Source organism: Anomaloglossus baeobatrachus, chromosome 5 (genome assembly GCF_048569485.1).
Source record: "Anomaloglossus baeobatrachus isolate aAnoBae1 chromosome 5, aAnoBae1.hap1, whole genome shotgun sequence".
In the NCBI taxonomy this organism is placed as follows: Eukaryota; Metazoa; Chordata; class Amphibia; order Anura; family Aromobatidae; genus Anomaloglossus; species Anomaloglossus baeobatrachus.
Genome location: NC_134357.1, coordinates 124,028,221 through 124,040,382, shown reverse-complemented (window position 1 = coordinate 124,040,382; position 12,162 = coordinate 124,028,221). Strand labels below are relative to the sequence as shown.

The 12,162-nt window shown below is 41.7% G+C and overlaps 1 protein-coding gene across 2 annotated transcripts in view; it reads left to right on the top strand.

Moving 5' to 3' along the window:
• The window catches only part of MYOZ1 (myozenin 1), a 48,611-nt gene that overhangs the window by 12,021 nt on the left and 24,428 nt on the right, over positions 1-12,162 (top strand). The window contains exons 2-3 of one of the 2 annotated variants that reach the window (XM_075348836.1): positions 805-907; positions 7,308-7,498. In XM_075348836.1, coding sequence (XP_075204951.1) covers positions 838-907; positions 7,308-7,498 — 261 coding nt within the window. In that variant the 5' untranslated portion in view covers positions 805-837. Of the gene's footprint in view, positions 1-804; positions 908-4,778; positions 4,853-7,307; positions 7,499-12,162 lie in introns of those variants that run through there. The other variant, XM_075348837.1, reaches the window with a different exon arrangement.

Genomic DNA, 12,162 nt, shown 5'->3' with positions numbered 1-12,162 from the left:
GTGCGGCGTCACTGCGACGTCACACGGCAGGCAGCCAATCAGAGCGGAGGGGCGGAGATGAGCAGGATGTAAACATCCTGCCCACCTCCTTCCTTCCGCATATCCTACGGAAGCCGCAGTGAGGCCGGTAGGAGACGTTCCTCGCTCCTGCGACTTCACACACAGCGATGTGTGATGCCGCAGGAGCGAGGAACAACATCGGACCGTCGCGTCAGCGTAATCATGGATTACGCCGACGCTGCACCGATGATACGATTACGACGCTTTTGCGCTCGTTAATCGTATCATCCAGCCTTTACACACTGCGATGTCGCATGCGATGCCGGAAGTGCGTCATTTTCAATTTGACCCCACCGACATCGCACCTGCGATGTCGCAGTGTGCAAAGTGCCCCTAAGAGTGTTGTGTGTTTTTGTGTGCATACCAGTGGATGGGATACCAAACCTCTGGCTGAAGTGCAGTACCTCTGTGGTGACTGAAGCCTCACGGGTGACACAGTTATGCAGAGCTCTTAAATATGGAGGACTACTTAGCAGCAGGCTTACTAGTCCTCTTGTTGATAAAACAAGTATTTTATCAAAACTCCAGCAAGCAGCCCAGTGACACATTGCTAGAATCAGGGTTTCTGTCTTCATATTATGCTACTTTCAGATTAGGTTGCAAAAACCTGGTGTCAAATTTTCTTTAAAAAATTATCTGAACTTTGCGTGAGACAAAATGTTTAGGTATAACACAATGACTTTTTGATGCATTACTGAGCTTTTTTCTTCGCAATTAATAATAGACCACACTTTTTTTTAACAGAAAAACACAAAACCTTATAAAGTCTTAGCTGAAATGCCATTGTCTGGAACTCCGGCCCCAAACAAGAGGAAAAAGGCAACAAAGGTCATCATGGAGATAACCCGTGAGTAGACCCATAGATTCACTTTTTGTATTGAAAATAACACTGCTTTTCTTCCTCCTGCATCTTTGTAAATGTTTATTTTCTATAAAACTGTACTGGTAGGTGGGCTTTTGATAGTGTCATAGCTGGAGAGCTGTACTTTGTACTGAGACTGAAAGCAGCATAATGTAGACAAAGAGATCCTGAATCCAATGATGTAACACTTAGATTACTGGCTGCACCCATTCTGACACAATCAGAATTTTTAGATTTAGCCAAGGTTGCAGAGCTGAGAGAGATTCCCCCGCCCACACCAGGTTCTCTATAGAGATTGTACATTGGCTGGGCTTCATTGAGGACCATGATTAGAACTATACTTACTGTATGTATTGCTGTGAATAGTACAAGCAATTGAATGACCACATAATCAAATTCCATTTGAAAACTAAAAGAATTGAAAACTAAAAATAAAAGTTTTTAAAATATTAAAGATAAAAATTCTAATCACTCCCCCTTTTCCAAAGTTATGAAAAAAGAATAAAAAAACTAAAACAAGCATATTTGGCATCTTCACATTATAAAAACATAAAGTAGTTTATCCCTTAAGGTAAAAAAAAATAAATCTAAAATTTGCTGGTTTTTATGTGGCACCTCCCATAAAAAAAGGATATGAAACTACAGCTGGGCACACAAAAATCAGGACCTCTTACAGACCCATTAATGGGAAAATAAAAAGACACATCTGCAGGGGGAGCGGGGGTGATCACCGAGGTGCAGGGGCGGTGGTGATCACTGGGGGGCGGGAGTGTGATTTATCACTGGGGTTGGGGGGGTGGGGTTTATCACTGGGGTGGGGGGTGGGGTTTATCACTGGGGTGGGGTTATCATTGGGGTGGGGGGGTGGGGGTTATCACTGGGGTGGGGGGTGGGGGTTATCACTGGGGTGTGGGGGTGGGGTTTATCATTGGGATGGGGGGGTGGGGTTTATCATTGGGGTGGTGGGGTGGGGGTTTATCATTGGGGTGGGGGGCGGGGTTTATCACTGGGGTGGGATGTGTGGTTTATCACTGGGGTGGGGGGGTGGGGCTTATCATTGGGGGGGCCAGGGGGGTAGGGTTTATCATTGGGACAGTGGAGGTGATGACTGGGGCAGGGGGGTGGGGGTGATCACTGGGTCGGGGGAATGATCACTGGCAGCAGCAGTCAGTCACTCACACCAGCCGGCTGGCAGAAGCAGGGCACCGGCGGTGAGTGATCACAGGGAGTGGAGCGGAGGTCAGGGAAGGCAGAAGAGGTTGGTGTGGGGGAGGTGGGTGGAATCAGACGGCGAAGGGGAGCAGAAGTCTAGGTAGGGGTGGGGGGGTTGAATGGGACGACGGGGGAGCACAGAGGGGAGCGGAAGACAGCACAGAGGGAGGGGAAGACTACACAGAGGGGAGGGGAAGACAGCACATAGGGGAGCGAATCTTACCGGATGGTGATCGGTGGTGGCAGATCACGGTGGCAGTGGCAGCAGGGGACCTCTGTTTTCTGCATCCACCGACAGGATGAGGCTGAAGAGGGCGGGCACCCACCAGTCACACCGCCCCTCCACATCTGATTAGAGGGATAGCGTCACATGGATGCTAGGTCTAATCAGATTGGGGGGGGCACAGAGGTCACCCTGCTCCAGCCAATGGCCAATGATAGTGCATCATCGGCCATGGCTGGATTGTAATATTTCACCAAGTTTCATTGGTGAAATTTTACAATCGTTCTGATTGAAAGTGAAAATGCCACTTTCAACTGCCAATCAGAGCGATCGTAGCTATTTGGGGGGGGGGCAAAGCTCAACTACAGGTCCTCATGTACGTGCAGCTCTGGTGACATTTCAGTGACCCCGGTCACTAGAGCTGCAGGAACGGAAACCCGCCATGACACATACGGTGTGTGAAAGGTCGGGAAGGCACAAATTTTCATGACACATACGGTGCGTAAAGGGTTGGGAAGGGGTTAAACATGCTTAAAAATACTTTTTGTTCAGCAGTAGAGTCTTGTGTAGTGTGCATGCATACAGGCCACAGAGTTTGAGTTCACTACTTATTATTTTTTTGAAACATTTGTACTTACTGATTCCAGGTCTTTCTGTAGCTCTCTACAGGTAATCCTTGGCTCTTTGACAACTCCTCTGATAATTCTTTTCACTGTTTGAAACCTTCCAAGGAGCACCTAGTCGTTGCTGGTTTATGGTGACATTATGTTCCTTCCACTTACAGATTATGGCCCCAACAGAAATTCTTCTATAACCAATGCCAACAGTATGTTTTGCAGCAATAATATTGCCAAGGTCATGAGACAGCTCACTGATTTTACCCATCATGGGATGTTTCTTGTGTGGCACCTTGACACCTTTTTATAGGCCATCAGTTGAACCAGCTGATATTTTTTACTAAGTGGCAGGATTGCTTTGTAATTACTGATAGATTTCAGCTGGTATCAAGACTTTTAATGGCATTTGCACCTCTCTTTTTGCAAGTGTCATTATTCATCATTACACATAATTTATGGACATCTATGGTTTCATTTCTTTGCCTGTGTGGATTGTTACTGCCATCTGGTGAGAAATTCATGTCAACAGCACCTTTAGAAATATATTTACTTAGAAATTTGGTGACGTGTTCAATACTTATTTCACCTGCTGTAAGTACAGTGTGTTTGTTATAGTAATGTAGTGTACCAGATCCACGTGATACTTTGAGATTCCTGTTAAGTTGTGAAGCTTAAGCCTGCTTTACATGTTACGATTTTGCATACGATATTGTATGCGATCGTAACCGCCCCCATCGTATGTGCGGCACGTTCAATTTTGATTAACCCCCGTCACACATACTTACCCGTCCATACGACCTCGATGTGGGTGGCGAACGTCCACTTCCTGGAGTGGGAGGGACGTTCGGCGTCACACCGACGTCACACGGCAGCCGGCCAATAGAAGCGGAGGGGCGGAGATGAGCGGGATGTAAACATCCCGCCCACCTCCTTCCTTCCGCATTGCTGGCCAGGAGCCGCAGGACGCAGGTAAGATCTGTTCATCGTTCCCGGGGTGTCACACACTGCGATGTGTGCTACCCAGGGTACGATGAACAACCTGACGTTCAATTCATGAGGAATGAACGACGTGCATGCGATGAACATTTTACCATTCATTCGCAATCGCACGTAGCTGTTACACACCACAATGTACCTTACGATGCTGGATGTGCGTCACTTACGACGTGACCCCGCCGACGCATCGTAAGATATATTGTAGTGTGTAAAGCGGGCTTTAGTGCTTTAAACACAACCATTATATTGTTTGCTATGCTGACAGTATGTCACCTACATAAAGAAAAAAAGAGGTTTGTTTTACAGATTTCAATTAAGGAATTACTATGTACGCTATATATTTAGAATTGATGCCAATTTATTCCCACTTCCCATTCCATGCATGTTCCCGTCGTGTTGGGGGCTAAATGACTGATCCTGCCAGTATCAAAGATTAAGTCATACACGTTTAAGTACACATGGACGATACAGAAAATTTGTGAGTAGCTCATTAAATCAGTTATGCTGCTGGACAGGAGAGGGAATGTTGCCTCTTTCTTGGTGGCGTCCACTGATATACTTATGGCCCAGTATGACATCACATGTGTGTCACACTGCAATGATGATGACGTTGCACAAGGCCGTCTAATTAAAATTGGAGCTACAGATACTGCCAAGTAGAGGCGATAGTCCCTCATCTAGTGGCCACAGGCCATTGTAATGGCCAATAGAATGGGACATGCGAATCGATTTACACCAACTATCTATGGCTTGCTGACTGGCAGCTGTTTCCCATGCAGAAATCTGAAGACATGAAGCTTTCTAGGATCAAGCATAACTGTAACACAGGTTCAGCTTTCATCCATGACGAGACTCCCTGTCTTTAGCTGAGACCTTTTTACAGTAAGTGATGACTAATTTTGGACAGGCACATGTAATGCAGATGGGAAACAAAATAGGGTTCAGTGCGATTCCATTATAATTGTATCCAAGACATTATCGTAATCTACAAAGCATCTATCGATCTGTTTGTCGTGGTTTGTTTCTTAACTCCTTAGTGAACCATGTCGTGCCATGTCTGGTTGTTAAGCCCATTTCTTTTCCTGCACATGTCGGCTGATTTAATCATGTGCCTCTAACAGCTGCAGGTGCACTCTGCCTGAGGCTTTTAACCTGTTAAATTCTACTATCAACATCTAACAAATGGTATTTAAGGCATGCTGGAAGGGAGTGTGCCCTGTTTTGAGCTCTCAGGCACACTCGTGATGCGATTGCGGGAGGCCGATGAGTTTTCATGACAGGTGGTGGTCAGTTGATGACCACTGTGTCTTTCTTCTCAGTACTACTATGAAAGCTAGCCCATGACTGGCGTTCATAGGAGACTGTAATTCAGTTCATAGGAGTCTGATTAGACTATTGCAGGTTCAAGTCCCCTAAGTGGACTAATAACTACAGTACAACGTAAAAAAAGTGTTTTAAAAGATATTAAAAAATACATATAAGTTCAAATCCACCCCCCTTTTACCACATTAAAATTAGGAAATAATGATATTGTGTTCCTACGGCCCTGCATAAATGGTTTCTGGGGGTGTGTAACCTTTGCTGGTACTGCAATCTGGAGGAGGGAACAATGACCCACATTTGGTGGTCATGCCGATTTTGAGGGCATTCTGGGAGGGGTGCTCAAAGTGGTTAAGGCTGTAACGGACGTCACAGTACCACCCTCACCGGAGGCAGTGCTGTTGCTCATGTTTCTGATGTCTAAAATGGCCTATAAAAAATCATTGCTGTGACACTTGCTGCAGGTAGCTAAAACAATAATTCCCAGTCTCTGGAGATCGACAAATCCCCCTTCTCTGGAGGAGTAAAGGCAGAAAAAGGCCAGCGATGTAGATTCTAAAACATCCAAGACTTTATTTTTTATTATTAAAAAACATTCCACAGGGAAGCAAAATTAGAAAACATAAAACCGGAGACAATTTACTGACACCATCTAATTCGCGTCCAAACACAGACATGTTTCGGGACGCGAATGAGATGGCATCGGTAAATTGTCTCTGGTTTTTTGTTTTCTAATTTTGTTCCCCTGTGGAATGTTTTTTAAAAAGAAAAAATAAAGTCTTTGATGTTTTAGAATCTACATCGCTGGATTTTTCCTGCCTTTACAAGTGTACCCCCGGTCTACTCCCCAGGATACGTGCGGAGAGATTCTTTCTGGCTGAGGTGAGCTGATCACATTTCATATTTTCACGTTCTCTGGAGGAGTGGTTCACACAAGTGTCTTTGTCCCACCGGATGGAGACTTTGGTGGCTCAGTCCCATCAGAAGCAATCTTCCATGGCCACAAAGTGGTTCTATTGGGAGGCCTTGTTATCTTCAGCAATGTTTCAGACGGTGTTGAGATAGATAGAGTTATCAGTTTGGTTGCTATGTACCCAGGATCTTTGGTAGCTGATTTTGTTGGTGAGTGTTTATTCCCGTGATCAAAGCTTCTTCATCCTCTCTCCTCTTTCGCTGCTGATGTCTTTCTTTGGGAAGTGATTCCTTTCCTTTTTCTTTTCCCGAGTCCCCCACTTCTCAATCATAAGCGTGATTAATGCCTCTTTTTGTCTTTCTCTCTCCAATGATTCAATATGTATACATTATTACCTATACGATGTTTACCATCAAGACTTGTTTTGGAATAATTTTTGGCTGTTTGAAAATCAATAAAAAAAATTACAAATTGAAAATACATATATTTAGTAACACTGCATTTGTAAAAGTCCAATCTATCAAAATCTAAAATGAATTAATCCGATTGGTAAACAGCATGAGGGGGAAAAAATCAAAATGGCAGATTTGCAGTTTTACAGCAACAACAGAAAAAAATGTAATAACTGGCGATTAAAACATTGCATATACCCCAAAATGATATCAGGAAAAACATGAGCTTGGGGTCCAAAAAAACAAGCCCTCACACAGCTCCTTATCCCAAAAATTGAAAATGTTATGGCTCTTGTTTTATTTTGTCACCACCTAACTAAAAACAAAACTATACATGTTTGGTATCTATATGATCGTACTGACCTGGAGAATCATAATACCAGGACAGTTTTATGGTCAAATGAACTGGGCAATAAAAACCCAAAAAACAATTGCAGAATTTCACTTTTTTTGCTATTTTGCCACACTTGTATGATCTATTATTTGAGCTCTTTATGGTACATCATACAACAAGGTCATCAATAGAAGATATTGCACAGGACATCGCTCAACCTTGTATGTGTCATGAGCCAATTCATCCTACTAAAGCTGTATAAAAGCTTTAATTTCTAAGATGTCAAAAGTGTTTAACATCTTATTGTTATTGTTTTAGCATCAGTAGAAGGGGAGCAGGAGATCTCGAGGCTAAATTTAGGGAAGAAGATCAGCGTTCCCAGGGATATCATGCTGGAGGAGCTATCTTTATTAAGCAATAAAGGCTCCAAGATGTTTAAACTTCGTCAAAAGAGAGTGGAAAAATTCATCTATGAGAACAATCCTGACGTGTTCACTGACAATTCATTGGTAAGTTAATAGAGATGTTTTGTAGTTATTACAGAGAGGTTCGTCATCATCACATGGTAGTAACATGGTGCCAGATCTGATAGTTTCATTTTGGGCATAAGGAATAAACAAAAAAAAAAGAAAACAAAAATGCTGATGGAAATTATCCTCTTTAAACTGCAATTTTGGAAAATAACTGGTAAAGTTGTAAGTTCAGCAAATGTACCTGAATTGTTAAAGATGTTAGGGTTTGAAGTTTTTATATCATTTCCAGAGTACAAATGCACTACACTGAAAGGGTTACTCCAACTTCACACCATAGTTACACAATTCAAAAGTTTATATCTACACTGAAAAAATACATAAATGCAACTCTTTTGTTTTTGCTCACGTTTTTCATGAGCTGAACTCAAAGATCTAAGACAATTTTTCTATGTACACAAAAGGCCTTTTTCTCTCAAATACTGTTCATAAATGTGTCTTCTTTGCTGCGATAAGCCATCCACCTCACAGGTGTGGTATATCAAGATGCTGATTAGACAGCATGATTATTGCACAGGTGTGCCTTAGGCTGGCCACAACAAAAAGCCATTCTAAAAAGTGCAGTTTACACAGCGTAATGTTACAGATGTCACAAGGATTGAGGCAGTGTGCGATTGGTATGCTGACTGCCAGAATGTCCACCATAGCTTTTGCCTGTGAATTGAATGTTCATTTTTCTGCCATAAGCCATTCCCAAAGGTGTTTCAGAGAATTTGGCAGTATATCTAACCGGCCTCACAAGCACAGACCATGTGTAACCACACCATCCCATGACCTCAACATCCAGCATCTTCACCTCCAGGATCATCTGAGACCAATCAGTGGCTGTCAGTGGCTGCAACAATCAGTTTGCATCACCAAAGGATTTCTGCACAAACTGTCAGACACTGGCTCAGGGAAACTAATCTGCATGCTCGAAGTCCTCGTCAGGGTCTCCACCTCACTGCAGTTTGTAATCATAACCGACAACAGTGGGCAAATGTTCACATTTGATGGTATCTAACATGTTGGAGAGATTCATGGATGAATCCTGTTTTTTACAGGGCAGATGACAGTCTGCATGTATGGCGTCATGTGGGTGAGCAGTTTGCTGATGTCAACGTTGTGAATAGAGTGACCCATGGTGGTGGTGGGGTTATGGTATGGGCAGGCATATGTTATGGACAACAATCACAGGTGAATTTTATTGATGCAATTTTGAAGGCACAGAGATACTGAGATGAAATCCTGAGGCCCACTGTTATGCCATTTGTAAATGACCATCACCTCATGTTGCTGCATGATAATGCACGGCCCCATGTTGCAAAGATCTGTACACATATACTGTTAGCTGAAAACATCCCAGGTCTTGCATGGACAGCATACTCATCACACATGTCCCCCATTGAACATGTTTAGGATGCTCTGGATCAGCATATACCAGTGTTCAAGTTCCTGTCAATATTAAGCAACTTTGCACAGCCATTGACAAGAAGACCAACAGGCCACAATCAACAACATGATCAATTCTATGTGAAGGAGATGTGTTGCATAGCATGAGGCAAATAGTGGTCACACCAGATACTGACTGGTTTTCTGACCCCCCATTGATCCCTTCAATACTGTAAAACTGCACATTTTAGAGTGCCCTTTAATTGTGGCCAGCCTAAGGCACACCTGTGCAGTAATCATGCTATCTAATCAGTATCTTGTTATGCCAACAAGTGAGGTGGATGGATTATCTCAGCAAAGCAGGTGTGCACACTTACAAACATTTAGACAAATTTGTGTAAAATATTTGAGAGAGAAAAAGGCCTTTTGTGTACATAGAAATAGTATTAAAACTTTGAGCTCAGCTCATGAAAAATGGGAGTTAAAACAAAAATGTTGGGTTTATAATTTTGGTCGGTGTACATAACATGTTGAATATCTTGGAAAATACTTTGCTCTACTTGTATGACTTTAGAATTATATAACAATTTATTCTGTAGTTACACTAAACTCAGAATTATAATAGTTTCCTTACACCAGTGAGCAGTGCGTTATGGGAATTCAGAATATAAGTCAGATGCCGAAACCCTTTGGTTTTAAGGTTACTAAACCTTACAAAGTCCTCAGGGATCCCTGCTTGTGTAGTGCATGCCTTGGTGCCAGAAACTAAATTTTCTGGCTCCTAATGAGGAGAAGTCTGGCATTGGCCTAGTCCTGTGCAAAAGCCTGATGGTGTGGTGATGGGAATAGCGGAGCAATAGTGCCATAAGGACTAGTAAGGCCACGTGCAAACACTGAGTATAGACTTCAGCTACGAAGAAAGATTGTGAAGACCCCTCAGGTATGTGTGCTGGAAAAATTTGGGGACAATCACTTAATAGTCTACAACTAACCTGAGTGAAGGACTTGCTGTTTATGAGGTGGCACATGTACTACTGCTACAAATGACTCTAGTTTTGTAAATGAGTGTTTCTGCAATCTTTATAAAGGTGGTACCCTAATCTATTGGACTTGGATTGGAGCTCTGTTTTTACAAAGTTGTGTCTGGGTAGCAATATATATGGCATATGTGGGAAAGGTCAAGATCAAAGAACGTTAGAGGCATAGAAATTACGAGGACAAACAGAGATGCAATGCTTTTCCCTATGAAGTGTTAGGGCAGACTGCATGACTAACAGCCACTTTGGTGTACCCCGACCTGGCAGGAAAGTCTGGTGAATCAAGATCCCTAGCCATGATTGTAAAAGGGGGACAAAGGCAGGGAATACAATAATTTATACTTATTCCCTCCTTCCTACACAAGGATATATTCCCAACGGTATATTTTCTCTGTTACTATTACTTTACTGTATGCTTTGTTCTATCTCTCGGGTGTATCCTGAACATGCGCATACTCATGACACTTTGTTATTAATAATTAATTAATAATAACATCTAACAAGTTTATCCACTAACAATACTACGCTTAAAACACAATATACTAGCACATGTCAATACATATATGAATCAATATGAAAACCATATACTAAATTATAGACAATAACAATATAGAAAAATATCACTAGATAATACTTTTACTAATACACCATTAAACGCACAATTATCGAATAATATACCACCCACATTGGCTAAATCGCTCACACAATTACAGCCCGCCCAACACTAAAACTATCCCTATATGGGTCAATACTCAGCCATGCTTCATGTTGGTCCTACAGCAAAAAGGCAAGAGAAGAAAGCTCACAGGAAGTGTGTTTGGCTTATATAGGGACCTGTGACCAAGATTCATTTTCTCCTATCATTGTCAGAAAACTGTGATGTCACGGGGGCATGTACATTACCAGGTGTTGAAAACTCCTCCCATCCTGGTTGAGGCTAAAAATGTAAATGTAAAAACACATAGTATTTCTGTCTACCCTCCCTCTTCCAGTATAAGAGAGACTGATATATATATATATATATATATATATATATGTATATATATATATATATATACATATATATATATATATATGTATATATATATATATATATATATATATATATATATATATATATATATGGGTAACAATGTTTTGAACTTTTGACTTTCAGGCTCCATATCTCACTAGCCACTACATTTGAGCATGAAATTACCTTCATTTTCTACACAATCATCTTGGCTATCACATACAGAAATTTCACTTACAACTATTTAGCATATAATTAGTTATGCAGATTTTTATCATTTTACCACATTGTTACTGTTTTGCTTTTGGTGTTTGAAACATTTTTTTCTTCCTGTATACTACAAATTATAACCTGTTCTCACATTCCCTAATATCTCAGTGTTTTATTAGGTCGATTCCAAAGCAAAAGGTCACTGATTCAAATCGAGGAGCAACCATGAATAGGATTTGACAAGAAAAGAAAAACAGTATCATACAGGTCAAGGAAATTTCCAAACTACATTATGTGAGTGACATAGTAGTTGGAAGAATATGAAATGAAATTCATTCATATATTCCAAAGCCAAGAGATGGACGTCCAGGCAAGATATTGAAGTCAACAAGTCGGCTCATCACAAGGTCTATCAGTTCTGGTGCGACAAACAAGACAGTGGAGATGGCTCATATGCTTCATAATAGTGAGATCACAATTGTCCATGCAAGCCTCGTGTGATGCATGTTACACAAGTCTGGAATGATGACCCGAAAAAGGTGAAGAAGCATTGACTTCTTTATCATCATAAGAAGCTTCGGCTCGAGTTTGCCAAGTTGTCCAAAAACTGGACAGTAGAAGATTAGAAACGAGTGATTTGGAGCAATGAGATGAAAGTCAATAGACTAGGCTTGGATGGTTGGAAATGGGTCTGGAAAAAGACCAGAAAAAAGGGGATAACAGATTAAGAAATTAAAGGAACTGTCAAGTTCAGTGGAATAAACCTTATAATATGGGGTTGTTTCACAGCCAAAGGTGTTGGATAGTTGACCAGGATCAATGGTGGTCTCCATGCCGAGCTATATGTGAGTATCCTACAAGATGAGTTAATTCGCACACTTGAGTACTATGGGTATGAAAAGGACGACATTGTGTTCCAGCAAGACAACTGCCTAAAGCATAAGTCAAGATTAGCGAAGAAATGGTTCAATGACAATGTATTAGAGGTTCTGAATTGGCCCTTACAGTGCCTA